Here is a 14,741-nt window from a genome sequence, read left to right as displayed (position 1 = left end):
AGTAGACATTTCAAGAGATGTTTTCCCCAAATTAAGAATGTATATACTGACCTACTAAAAATTCCCGCAAGAACCATTTTTTAGGGTTCGTAATTGATTCTGCTAGATACACTTTAAATAGACATTAGTAAAGACAAATAGCCACCACAGTTTTTTTTTTTGTCTATTTATCCAGAAGAAGGCAAGGAAAGCTGTTTGATGTGACCAATCTTGGACAAAAGGGCCCAGTGAATAGTCTGGGACGGTTCAAGTTCATCCCAATATGATTGATGGAATTAGGGGGTGGGAAAAAATAAATAAAATAGAAAAGATTTGAAACAAAAACCGGTTTGGTTTGGATTGGATTGAAAAGACATGACCACATCAAAACAAAACAAATTGTTCCACTTTAAAATAGATTGAGCTATTTATCAAATAATCTTTTCTTTTAGACATGGCAGCTTTGAAAATAATTTTAACTTTAGACTTCTCATTTCATCATTATTTCCAAACTCAGACATGAGACTTCTCTTTCCCTCCGCGGGCTAATATCTTTCCATTTTCTAGAGCTCTATTTTCCCTCATTATTCCCACCAAGCTTCCCTTCTCTCCCTTGAGGGTCAACGACATGCAGCGTATTGTCTGTGCGTGTGTGTGTGTGTGTGAGTGTATCAGTGCTGTACAAGCAGGATGTTACTGCCACCGGGAGGAATCCCATATGCTTTAGACTACGTAGACAGTAACGGTCCACAAGAGGGTGTGGGAAAATTCCTGTGTGTGATATCATGTGCACCCCCACCCAACAAACAAAAAAAAGGGGGAAACCAGGATAAACAAGCTACTACCAGTATTGAGCAACTCCCCTCTTCAGATTTTCTTGGCAGCAGAAAACACATTGTGTCCTTTTAGCACCCAATCAAAAATTTCCAAGAACTCTATTGAATATTTTAACATAAGAGTCTGCAGCTCTGGTACGAATGAATGACAGGGTTGTATTTCAATAGTCTTGTCTTTGTTTTAGAAGCTGATCAATGTGGCGACCAAGTCAATAAAGTGAGTGGCTCTTTTCTCCGCTCCTGGCCATTGGAGCCAAAGCTAACACATTTCCGTAATACACACATGCGCACTACAACATGTGGCAACATGAGTTAAAATGTGAAAACATAAGGCAACCGTATCTATTGACTAATAGAGAGCACTGATCAAAAAGACAAAGAACAGGAGCGAGCGATGAGGGGTTTCAGAGAGCACTTGACTCTTCTCGCTACTGCTGTTTGGTCAGTGTTGCTAGGCAACAGAGCAGCTCTTGTAGATAGAGAGGTACATGACGAGTCATCAGTTCTGCCTGCAGCGCAGAGAATCAACACACACACACACACATAGGTGCGTGGACACACAGGCGTGCACGCAAAAGCACGCGCAGAGAACCATGTCAATCCCAGGTGACACAAAGTTGACGTGGAAGCTTCGGCAACAAGCCCACTCCATTCTCCTTGCGTGTGCGTGTGAATACCGTGACTCACTCAAGCAAGACACTCAACATAGCTCACCCATCATCACAATACAACAACTCAAACAACTATGAGCTTCAAATGGAGAACATGGAGAGGTTCGGCCATAGTTATCAATGTGAAGAAGCTGCAAGCAGTCACGGCGTTTCATGGACCCGCATTCTCATGAAATTAGACGGAAAACGGGAATTAACTTTTTTTATTTTTTTTTATCGCAGTTGGAAGCCTACGTTCCAAGACAAATAAAGACACACTTGGTGTAATAATCTTGTCTACAGAACAATCATTCGAATAAAAATAACACTGACAAGCTAAATGTCTTCTCCTGCCTGTGCATCTGAGATGTTGACCTACTATACATTTTAACAGTAAAGAGCAGAGAAAGAAGGAAAACAACATTTAAAAATATCCTGCACATTGCATTACTGGTAAAAGAATGGCTTACTGTAAAAGGAACATTTTTTATAGAGCACCTGACATGAACAAATTAAAGTTATGCCTACATATCAACGACTTAATTTGTGAACCAAAACCATTACTTTAAGTTTCCAGATGTTTTCTTATGTTAAGGACTGCCAGCTTCACATTCCCGGCCGTTGACGCTTTGGCCCAGCACACAAGAAACGCAAAGCTTGGTGACTTTCAAAAAGAATGTTGAGACTTGCTTTTTCATGTGGCAGCCAAAAATCACCACTCGCTCATGGTTATGGATCAGTTTAGAGAATTCCTCCGTAGGAAAATCAGCCAAGAGCAACCGCACTATTAAGAGCATTAAGCATGATGGTATAGTGGCATGTTAATGATTTTCAGAAAGGGGTGGTGGAGGTTCTGTCGCACTTACTCAAAGGGGACACTGGAGTCCTTTCTTCCACATGCTGCATGCAGTTTGTTGTGTGCCACAAAATTCCATCACTAACTCAAGGCACACAACTTATTTCTTAATAACATAAACCTGCAGCGCTGTTGTGGTTCTGCAGACCATGTGAAGTAGCATCTACATATGTAGGCATGTTATAGATATTATTCAAAGTATTTTCAAAAGGTATTTGACTGCTTTGCATTTCAACTGAAATCCCTAGCAGTGTCATCCCCACCAAAAATCAAGACGTCACATTAAATAACCATTTCATAAGCATGACTAAAGCAAAGTGCTTCAAATGAAATCAAAGTTGTTGCAATGTTTGCAAAATACTCACCAGTAGCATAACATTTTTTTTTGTTGCCATGATTAAGCTGCAGCTGGTCAAAATAACCATGTGGTATGTGGTTTTGTTTCACATGTAGGTACATTTTCATCCCATTAGCTCTCTTTCCACAGGACATGAAGATATCACAAAAAAGTGTGGACGTCATGACGCAAAAGAGCATTTGATAGCCAATTGGTAAATTTTGCAAACATGCTATTTGTTCCATTTGCAGCCACAAATGATGGTCAGTTTGTCACACACGCATGCACGCACACAAACGCACGCACAAACACACATACACACAAGAAACAATTGGTTTGAAAGGTTGAATAAGAAAAAGGTAGTACTTACTACAAAACTACTGTTAACTTTTTCTAAAATTCGTTTTTCGTTTAGAGCCATTGCTTCACCTTTTCTTTTCTTCACTCGTTTCTTTTCCAGCTTTTTACAGGCGTACATCTTACCGGTGGCGCGCACTTGGCAGGCACAAACCTGGAAAAACAAGTAGTGCGGACACATGAGCAAACATCATTTGGTGTCAGCGAGGGAGTTAAAAATCAAGCCACATCGTTTGACAATAATCAAAAGGTGTCGTGAGGTTACTTAAAATGAATAAAATTTCAAGAAGTACCATTGTGTGTTATCTTGAAGACACTCACCTCGCCAAATCCACCTTTTCCTAGTACTCTGTAATGCCTGAAGGTATTTTTGGTTACTGGTTGCCTAGAATTGAAAGACAGGAAGAACTAAGTTAAACTGCCACATGAAGCTGGAACATTGCTCTAATTTATTATTATTTATTCACACCGCTTCAGTTCCCCAATATTATGCAAATTATCATTCATTATTAAGCATTCACACAGAATCAGTAACGAGAAGCATCACGCTAGTGTTTGGGTGCAAGCAGCTGCCATTTGCCATTAGTTGGTGATACAAGTTCTTTAAAGCGTTTAAAATATATTTACCGTAATTTTCGGACTATAAGTCGCGTTTTTTTCATAGTTTGGGTGGGGGGGGCGACTTATACTCAGGAGCGACTTATATATGGTTTTTTTCACAAAATTTTACTTGATCATTAACACATCACTTACTTACAAGTATAGTTGACCACTTCACATGTTATTTTTAGTATAGTTGATCACTTCACATGCTTTGATATCTTTATCTTGAACATATTCAAAACATGAAAAATAGAGGGAAAAAATCAAATAAAGTAATTAACACTTTAAAGCGCCATATCCTCTGGACATGTCCTCGGTCACCAGGATGACAAAGGACGAGAAATTTGATCGATGGATTTAATGATTTGGAGTGACACAAATGGTTTGATAATATTGTTGTTTATGTGATAGTTATCTAAAATATAGTTTATATATCGTTGTATGGGCCTGTGGAATTATTTGAACTGCGGCGCGGCACACGGCATTGTTGACAAAGGACGATCGATAAAAGACGAGAAATTTGATCGATGGATTTAATGATTTGGAGTGACACAAATGGTTTGATAATATTGTTGTTTATGTGATAGTTATTTAAAATATAGTTTATATATCGTTGTATGGGCCTGTGGAATAATTTGAACCGCGGCGCGGCACACGGCATTGTTGACAAAGGACGATCGATGGATTTAATGAATTGGAGTGACACAGGTGATTTTATAAACGTGTTATTTACGTAATAGTTTTTTTAAATAACTGAATGTTACGTCAGGCCCGTTCTCAGCTCCTCGTTTGTGTTTGTCACGTTAGCATACCGTATCGTTTAGCCTGTTGTTGCTCGTTCATGTCTGTTCTTGGTGTTGGATTTTGTCGAATAAATTGCCCCCCAAAATGCGACTTATACTCCGGAGCGACTTATATATGTTTTTTTTCACATTTTTGGGCATTTTATGGCTGGTGCGACTTATACTCCGGAGCGACTTATAGTCCGAAAATTACGGTACTCTTAGTATATTTCTCAGTTGGTCGCACCAAAACAAGATTTGGCTGCACCCATATTGGGTGTTTTTGAGACCACCCATGCTGATAGAGTCGTCTTCATTGGCATACCATCGTTCCTTCTAATTGTTTAAAAGGATTCCATCCCTGGAAAGATTATTGGCCAGTGTTTTGTGAACAAAGAACTTTAATTAAGATGTTTTGTGATTAGTGAGTGAATTACTATGTTGCTAGCTAGCAAGCTAACCACCAGCTTACAAAACAATGCAACATCCTACAGTATCTAAGCCAGGGGTGTCCAAACATTTTGCAAGGAGGGCCAGATTTAATAAAGTGAAGGGGCCCGGGGGCCAATAGTTTTTTCAGACATTTTTTAACGACAAAAATTTCATGCAAATACACACTGTTATAAAACAAATTGTCACAATTGTCTTTATTTTTCAAATGACAAAACAACCAAATATAAGCCATTCAGGCAGATGTGAACAACTCTAAAAGCACAAATTCTGCCTTTCATTCATATCTGAAGAATCGCTGTTGTGATGCCATTTCAGCTTGGAGCTGCTTCACTTTATCAGCGCCGTTACTCCCTGTTAGCTTGTCGTATGTGTCAGCATGTTTAGTCTACTAGTGTCTCTTTAGGTTGAAATCCTTAAACAAGGCAACCGTCTCTTTAGAAATTAGACAAACACAATTGCCTTGATTTTCAGCGATTTTCAGGATTATAATTCCCATTTCTCTTGAAAGCGACGTTCCTCAATGTCAACTGTCCTCGTTTTCTTTGCAGTCGCCATGGCAGAAATGAGCGGCGAGGGGTGGTGCATCCACCCTTTGGTAATAGGAGGAATTACAGGTTCAAGTTTCTTTTTTTTTTTTTTTATATTCAGTTTGACAGTGCAGGCGGTCCATAAATAATACATTATAAGACCGAAGCTGCGGGCCATATGAAGTCTGATCGGGGGCCGGATTTGGCCCGCGGGCCGGACTTTGGACATGCCTGATCTAAGCAAAGTGGATACCAAAGCGTAACTTCTCACCTCTCCAACCATTTCCACTGCAGGAAGCGAGAGAAGTACATGGACTCCTGGTAGGAGGAAAATGGTGTGCCACTTAGATAATCACGAACTATTCTGTGGAGACAAAAATGTTTTTATTAAAAAATAAAGAAACGAACACTTTTTTTTTTTACAAAAACATGTGTGATAGCAACAATCTTTTGAGAAAAATGAAAATACATTTGAAAAACTGTGAATCACTATACTCCATATTAATGGACAAGGTGGCAACGCAGAACTTTCTTGAAGGTGTCAACTGTCACCAAAACTAGACTTAACCCTGAGCACCTGGAATGTGTGTGATGTCTTCAACTGCTTTGACTAGATGGTGATTAAAATACCAACAGGGTCAAGCGACCCCTAAAGTTTCCCATTCCAAAAATGTTATGCTTGAATGGTGGCCCACACACAGATTTTAACATAATTTATTATCGTTATAGAGAACTAAAACAGCAATTTTGACTAAGAATAAAGATGCTCTGGAAACATGAAATCCCACTGAATTTATTCAAACCATCTTAGATGCCTGCTGTTTTCCTACTCGTTTAGAAAACGTGCTCTCATATGCCAAGGTGACCTTCCCCTGCACATTTTGAAAGCATTTCATAACTAAAGTTGATGAGAAATCTGTGGCTGATGTTGGCTTAAGACAAAAGTAGCGTTTCCACAAAAGTGTAAGCAGTTATGGCATCACATATGACTTAAACGCTTTTGTCTCAAGCAGGTATTGACATTGGTCTTACCATGTGATCTGCTCTGTAACCCCAAAACATATATAAAATAGTGTTTGTTGCATGTTTTGGGGAAAGCAGGTTCTGGTGGTAACTTTCTCCTTTGACAATCAAGTTATGTTATCCAAGCTCATTTATTAGGTCAATAAGACAAGACTTTGTCAAGGAGTTAAAATAGTCCACAGATACTTAGTGAGGGAGGAGTCAAAAAGGGGTTGGCTGAGCGCCCGACCCCAGACAGACACCGCTGGGAGCAGAAATAAACATAGCTACAATATGGCTATTGTTTGCGGAAGGCCAAGCGAGAGGAAAAGAGGCAAAAAAAAAAAAAAAGCAGACATGTTAATATGGGCGATATGGGCAAGCATATCCGTTTGAACTTGGGCTGACAAAAAGCAGGGAAACCCGTGAGTAAACCAATACTTTCTGCTTTGCAACCGGCTGTGAATGTCAGGTTTCCACGTGCGGCACCATGCTTTCCTTTGGGCTTTTCTTCAGGAAAAAAAGGATACATTTGGAAAGAAATACAAATTGAAGTCAAAGTTCCACAAATTGAAATGGTGGCAGTCTGGTGCACTTTCAATAATACTAACAAACACGTGTTGCTCTATGTTCTACACTGAAATATTAAACAGATTTTTGGTTCCAATAGCGTTTTTGAGGTGTGTGTTTATTTCACACTGTTTTAAGTTCATGTGTAGTTAATTATTTCAGATTTTATAGAAATGCGAACATTACTGTATAAATAAAGATGGATTGTATATTTTACAGGTTTATAGACAAATGACATTATTTATGTATTCAACAGGACTTCAAAGAATTGTGGGATGCTTTATGGCTAGTTTAAACAAAGTTGTATTGGATTTGGCTGAAATTATTGAAGATTAATGAGACACATTCCTTCCAACATAAAGCTACGACTTGTTAGACCTCAATATTTGGGTTATTTTGACAATACAATGGAACAAGTGTGGATGGGAATAGCAGAGTAAGGTGTGTAACTCTCTACACAGTAATTCATTGATTTAAAGATTTTGAATGAAAAAATATTTCACTGATTATGGAAGATTAAAAGGTCCAAAATGAAAATAGACGTGTTTAAATACAATTTACCAGTGTATAGATAATCAGAAAAGTAAACCGAACGAATTTAAAAATACTGGTGTCGTTGAAGGATGCAAATGGGAGGAAATTTTAGCGAGTGAAATAAGTGTGGCAAATTCCAAATCAGGCCATGTGATGAGAAGCAAATTCTTATAATCCTTCGTTTGTTTGCTTCTGCTGGCTGGCGACGCTAGCAGCTGAAAACACCTGCAAAAGTGTGTGTGTGCGTGTGTGAGTGTGAACACTGAGGCTGCAGTTGTTTTCATGCCAGCCTTCCGGATGATCTCTCTGCCCAATGAACTTTTTCCCCCCTTTTCAATCACTTTCCGTCTGCAAGTCTTGGTGGATGTATGTGTGTAAAACGGCACAGCAGGTGCCAGCTGCCTCATCGTCACTAGTGGCAGGATGAACACAACACAGTGTGCAAACACCAACGGTGAAGGAGAGCGCTTCTGCGACGGCCCAGTCTCGTCGTAAAGAAAGCCTCTGACAAACATTCCTTTCATTACAAGAGCAGATCCATTCTAAGAGAGGAGCTCCGTGGCTCTCCCATGTTACATAGCTTTTAAAAAGTCGTGCAATAGACTTACTTGGTGCAGTCATTGAAGAGCTCCTTACAAGGACTCTGTTCAAGTCTCTCCCGGCACCCCGCCACCACATCTTGGGGTATGCCTGGCAAATGGGCTGCCGACTTGAAGCGGCAACAGAAAGAAAATGTACTGTGACACAGGGGCCCGGCCCGCCCGGTATACCTGCAACCCGTCACCCATACAACATGGCTGCATTGAGTAAGAACACGTCTTACCCCATTATTGAAGTAAGTGTCTAAAACATTCAATCCGCAGTCTCTCCGCTTTTCATCGGGAGCTAGCTGATACATGGCCTGTCAGGGGAACACAAGCATGAGCACACGTTACAAGAATCCCCGGTAATCTTGAATACCGCTACACACAGGGTAAAGGAATACATTTGAGCCCGGAAGACGGAGAGGAGAGAGACAAAAAGGAAAGAGGGAGGACGAGCGGGTCATAGGAAATGAAAGAAAAGTCACACTGAGGGGGGCCCCTCACATATCAGCGGGAGAGGCCACTGTGGTTTTACAACTGGAGGTCAACTGGCACAGCTTTTAATACTTTTTCCGCCACGGGGTGTATATGAGTAATGGTGACTCCTGCGTCATCTATGTCACTCGTGTTGACATCATACGAGCAGCACAAGCTTAACATACAATGTACAACAAATGGTTATTAATGAGAATTAATACTGCTTAAATCTGAGGCTTGCGATGGGAACTCAAAGATGATTGAAGTCTTAGAAGTAGTTAGAACCACGACTTGCTGCACCAATTCTGCACTGAAGCATGCGACTCGTGTAATCGGTGGGATAATCGATAGGATAATCGATTCTAAAAAGATTCATTTGTGACAGCCCTCTTCTGAACTGCCCTAAATGTGGCACAATTGGGCACTGTTAAAATGTGTTTTGCTTCCAAAATTGATAGTGGTGGATTTAAGAGGCGCCTTATGTCAAGTAAATTCCCACTTAGAACCAAATGAACGGCCCGCCGCTGGTTCTGTTTGAGACGCCACTGTAGACCGCTTGAATTTGTATGTTTTGTTTAAAAACAAGCTCAGCTAAACAGCACCAGGCTACGCATCATGTAAATGACATTTGAAGTTCTTATTCATGTTAATCACGAAAATTGCTTCACAGGATGTACGTATGTATGTGTGCCAAATGTAAAAAAAAAAAAAAAAAAAAAGGATATGACTAATGTGTGTTCTTTCTAAATAAGCATGATTTGCTCCTGTTTTCCTTTGCCGCATAACTCCGGAGGCCAAGACACAGTCTTTGGCCTGTGTTCGCCTGCTCCACGGGCTGACGTGGGCTTGAACTCACGGATGACTGCATGGAGGAAGAGGAGGGGTCTGCTCTCTGACAGCCTGACTCGGTCACTAATTACCTCCTTCGTTGACCCGTCCACCCCCAACCAATACCCAGTGTTATTGCCGAGATCACTTTGATCACTCCTTCTCCCACAGAGAATACAGTGAAGCCAATAAGAAAACAGTGAAAGATTTATTTAATAATAAAAAAAAAAGATGATGTGAAAAGGTGAGAGCAAAAGTGAGTTGTTCGAAATCTTACCACAGCATCCATGAATTCGATGCAGCGCTTCAGCTCTGGCCTGGTATCACAGTACTGACGAAATAGAAGCCGACCAATGGGCTGCTTCTCACATAGACTCGTATAGTCCCTTTCTGAGAGGAGGAGACAACAACGAGGATTGATCCTTTGGTTTTGTAACAGTACACACATTCAGATGTCAAATCAAGACAAAGAACAAAAATCAATGTCATGCTTTTGTTACACGGGGACAAGTATTAAATAGAATATATTTGTATACAGCTGTACGATGGTTAAGCTTTCACTCTCTTCGGCATTATTTTCAGGCATTAAAAAAAAAAACACCTGATGATAAAAGAATCAATCGGAAACCAACTTCCAAATAATTCTAAAATGATTTACCATTCAATCAATTTTAAAAAAAAGTGTTGGTCTGGCTGAGGGAAATAGATTCAAAATAGTTCACAGTCCATACAAAAGAAAGCACAGGCAGGTTATTACATAGAAAAGTCACATGGTGATCACATGTATGCAATCTGTGCAGCGGGGCGGGGCCCGTGATTTGTGACCAATGTACGTCCATCTGAGCTTTACACCCACAAATGAGGAAAAAGACAGGACCTTTCATCTCACAAGCTGAAAAAACACGCAATTCATAAATAGACAAAATAAGGCCATACAAACAGTTTCCAAAGGATGAACATGAGAATAACCTGTAAAAGTAAATCAAATCTTTGTGACAGTTCTCCCAGCTGCACAGTTTATTACCCAGCATTCCCTGTGCTCTCCAGCCCAACGCTAATTACGCTGACTCGGTCACATGATCGTAAGGTAACCCTGGTGAGCGTGTAGAAGACTGTAAAGATTGTAGTTTTATTGCCTCTCTTTGTACTGGGTGATGTGTTTTACATGTCATGAGCAACCAGTCACTGAGCAAATCTCCTATAGTGAAGTTCATTGTACTTTCCCCTGGGTATTGCCTTACATCATTGATCCTCAAACATCTTTGGCGTTTCCCTGTCCGCTGGAAATAGCTGTCAAATGCAATGCTCATAAAGACAAATTTAGAGAGCCTGTACAATAAGAAAAGTTGACCGCATTCATCTGCTAAATGGAGTAGGGGCAATTAAGTTTATGGACAAGGTTAACAATAAATATCAAAAGACATGACAAAATACTTGCACCATATTTAGCAGGGAGAAAATTCCCATGACTTCACAGCAACATTTGCCGGATACGTTTTTTCCCCCCCTATTCGGTCGTCATTTCAAGTTAGTTGCAACAAATGGAATCGGAGCTTCATGTTGGAGCCTCAATCGACAAAAAGGGTGTTGAATTTCAAATTGTATAACTTGTGGGCTTTTTCTATATGCAAATGAATATGTTTGAGTGCGATTGCTATTGCTCACTGCTGCCATGCAACAATACCTGTTCAGATCCATTAAAATGCTGCGGGGGGCACGAGTGTGTGGAACAAGATAGCATGCCCACGCACACACACTATATATATTTGGATGGAGACCTGGGACCTGTACTGTTTCACTGGTTTAACAGACTGGGCCTTTAAGACAAATCTTAGAGGTAATTGAGAGCCAAGTGATTTAAATGATGAAAGTATACTCCATTTACTGAAACAAGTCGAGCTGCTGCTCGTGTAAACCTGCACAGAGACAGAGCTGCAGTCACATAAACCGAGAAGCATGGCAACTCTCCTGTTAGAATTGATCCACGATTTTTTTCGACATTTTCATTAAAAATCTATTTAACCAGGTCGGGTCAACAATATGGCAGCAAGTTTCACAGTTGAATGTAAAAATGTGATCTTGTGTTAAAATGGGATGCATTTTCAATAATTGACATATTGTGATTTTTATATGAATTCATTCACTGATCTATTTTCTACACCGATTGTCCTATATAATGAAAATAAATCTATTTTACAAACATAACATTGAAAATGCACATTCTGTTGTATTAGCTGAAAAATGGTTCCATCTAATGAATTTGAAATACTGTTAAATCCATTCATCTCCCAGGCCTACTTATGTGATTTCTACACGGAGACGTGTGTTTGTGTATGATGACATGTCTGTGCGTCACATCCACAGGGGTGGATGACCTGTTGTGTCCATGAGAGGCAAAATGCTTTCACCGTCTTTAAGCTAAGAGAGCTGGCTCGTTTTCCACAGTTTGGACTCGGCTTCCTCGAGTGTGTGCCACCACTCTCCGCCAAGCTAAGAGTTAAAGGACACAGCTACACATCGGCAAGAAATCGTCCACCAGTTGTCAATCTAACAAAAGCCGGACTCGCTATTAGCCCGGCAGCATGCGGGATGGGATGAGGGCTCGCACACCACATGACCCTAACTGAGAGCATGTTTATGTGATGTCAAATGTGCAAGACAAAGGCTGCTGCTGATGGTTTGCTAAATGATCTTTTAGTGCAGAAAATCAGCCGGAAAAAACACATGGAAGTGTCTCCAATTCTTAGTTGTTGTTTTTTTTTTAAGTATAAACTAAACTGTAGCCCTTCTAGAGATGAATGCCAAACCTGCCAATGAGCAGGTTTTCTCTATGATGCAATCAACTCTGGTAAATAACTAGAATGTGATGTGGATTTGCAACGAATTTTAAATCACCCGGATGTACATATTATGTTTGGATTGTGAGATATTAATTAAACATGCACCTGCTCAGCTTAATATAACTGGTGAGCCGAGATTGGTTATGACCCGAGACTAGAGCGAGTGTGATGTCATTTTCAGTCAACAGCAAAAGGCAAAATGGCCGCGCCCTGATACAGATGTAAATGGTTGAATTTTTCTGATTAAATCATAGTCCACAAATGCAATATCGTTCAAAATTCTGAATTCAGACTCGTGGGGCACATACGACATTTTTTTAAATTTTTTTAAATGGGTCGACTTCCCCTACACCTAAGCAAAACCCCTTCAAAAATGCAGAAGAAGATGAAAGGAGCATGAGGGCTGTAAATGGGTAGCCGACAATGGCTACAGCCCACATAATGCAATCTAGGATTCCTAGAAGTGACCTACTTCTCAAGGCGAAGGCCAAATGCCTGACATTATCAAGACACAACAAAGACACTGCTATCAGTGTCTAAACTGTATCTCTCCATCCCCAGTGAAAACACGAGGAACGGCATGTGTGTGTGTGTATGCATGATGCGTGCGTGCCGTCTACATCGGTGTGTTTAAGTACGCAAAGGGGGTTATTTTGATCCTGCGCTGTGTGTGATAGGGAAATTACGCAATAGCCTCTATGTAACAGTGACGTAGGAAACCCTTAACAGCTGCTGAGTGCAGACACGCACACACAGAAAGCAATTTTTTTTTCTTCACACTTGAAGAGGCATATACTATATATTCGCTCTTCATGGGCGATACTTTTAATGTTCTGTTTTATTGCAGTTTGTGTTATAACCACATCCGCATCTTTAACTTGTCTTCCTCTTGCCGTTTGTTTTTCTAATTTCTTGGCGTTGTTGACAGTGCTTTTCTGACCTATGGTAAAAAAGGCTTCTTTTTTTTTTTTTTTTAATTATCATTTTCTTGTCATGATTCTCCTTCTGCTCTTAAGTGGAAGACCAAAAGAGGTCGAGATAGTGGGGGTGGCGGATACAAAGTAGGGAGGGGTGCGAATGTGGGGGAGGTGAGTGTGGTTGGAGCTGTAACTGCATAGGAAGCTGTGATCTACTGATACACACACACATATGTACTTTAGGTGCGAGACCATGGGGTCTCTTTTAGTTCCATTCACATGGAAACTGAGCCATTTTTTTCTTATTTGTTGAAAACACTAAATAGTTTAAAAAAATAGATGTCCATGTGAAACACTGTAGTTTATATGCCAGGCCTGAAGCGGTGCTGTAATGCTGCCCCGGGAATTTACCGAAGTCCATGCAACAAAACAATTTACTCGCAACAATTTAGAAATTGTGATAAATGATGGAAATGTGGGATGTCGGCTTCAAAACTAGAACTCAGATAACCGAAGTGAATCACTGTGAACTCAGAAGAGCTCCATAAGTGTTATTCACACGGACACATAGTGTTTAGAGGTATAGCCACGATGAGACCAGGTTTCCACAATGATCAGTTTCAGGTTTCCGAAATACTGTCTCCTTGTGGACAAGACGTTGAAACCAATTTTATTTAATTGCGGATGCACTGAAATATATATGAAAAGTCAAATGAAGAAACGGCTGAGCCGACAATTCCTTGAGTCAGACACACTCGTACACAAATAGTTTCCTGTGCCCCGCCTGTCGGTGGTGGGTGGTGACGCCAAAGAGGAAGGAAGTCCGATCTGAGCTTCCTTCTGCAGTCCGACCCAACCCTTTGACACAGCATGGCACATTATCATTCTGTCTCACACACAAAGCAACTTCTTACCGATAATGCGACGCAGCTCCTCACACTGGCTGATGTGGGGTAGTTTGAGCATCTCCTTCCATTTCTTGCTGCGACCGTTCCTCTTCCCTCCTCCACCTGAGAGTCAGAAACATAGACAATCAATGACAAAGTGGCACCACCACATCACTGCCCTTTCCTCACATATACGTGAGCATGTTTGCTACCTTGGTGTGAACAGAGGCCCAGGTTCTAGTGGTTCATATCACAAGTTGCCTCCATGCCAGAAGTAGAGCATGTGGTGAAGAAGAAAAGCCACACATGCATGGGGAGTATATTCAAATCCCACACAGAAGGCCTAAACTGAGACTAAAAGCCAGGACCTCTTGATTGTAAGCCTGATGTGTTACTTATGACTTCATTGTGCTGCCGTAAGCTTGGGCTCACTTGCATGAGACAAGGCTCTCTTCCTAAAGTCGGCAAATTCCATTGCGACATAATAAACACAATAGGTCAAGTGAGCTAAAAATTCTTTACCTTTAAGCGCCTTGCCAAAACGTGACACAAATAATTACTAATATGCATGGGATCTTTTTTCATTGTGCGGGTTTAAAGTGTCACCTTTAAATTTGAATTTTTTATTTTTAAAAGAATGAAGTTTTGGCATTAAAACGTGATACCAAAAAAAAACAAAAAAAACAATCAGCAATCAGGAAAAAAATATTTTGTAACACACT

The 14,741-nt window shown here is 40.5% G+C and overlaps 1 protein-coding gene and 1 long non-coding RNA gene across 3 annotated transcripts in view; both read right to left on the bottom strand.

Annotated features, from left to right (window-relative positions):
* grk4 (G protein-coupled receptor kinase 4) overlaps positions 1 to 14,741 on the bottom strand; it is a 34,919-nt gene that overhangs the window by 8,505 nt on the left and 11,673 nt on the right. For both annotated transcript variants that reach the window (XM_037246324.1, XM_037246314.1), the window contains exons 2-8: positions 14,047 to 14,142; positions 9,653 to 9,765; positions 8,310 to 8,387; positions 8,095 to 8,195; positions 5,652 to 5,744; positions 3,337 to 3,400; positions 3,029 to 3,169 (exon numbers count right to left, since the gene is read on the bottom strand). In XM_037246324.1, the coding sequence (XP_037102219.1) occupies positions 3,029 to 3,169; positions 3,337 to 3,400; positions 5,652 to 5,744; positions 8,095 to 8,195; positions 8,310 to 8,387; positions 9,653 to 9,765; positions 14,047 to 14,142 (686 nt within the window). The remainder of the gene's footprint in view (positions 1 to 3,028; positions 3,170 to 3,336; positions 3,401 to 5,651; positions 5,745 to 8,094; positions 8,196 to 8,309; positions 8,388 to 9,652; positions 9,766 to 14,046; positions 14,143 to 14,741) is intronic.
* LOC119119874 lies at positions 64 to 3,022 on the bottom strand. Its single transcript, XR_005097415.1, has 2 exons — positions 2,812 to 3,022; positions 64 to 2,723 (listed from the first exon to the last, which is right to left on the bottom strand). It is a non-coding gene; the product is annotated as an uncharacterized LOC119119874 (long non-coding RNA).

Source organism: Syngnathus acus, chromosome 1 (genome assembly GCF_901709675.1).
Source record: "Syngnathus acus chromosome 1, fSynAcu1.2, whole genome shotgun sequence".
Taxonomy (NCBI): Eukaryota; Metazoa; Chordata; class Actinopteri; order Syngnathiformes; family Syngnathidae; genus Syngnathus; species Syngnathus acus.
This window is presented reverse-complemented; position numbering and strand designations above follow the sequence as displayed.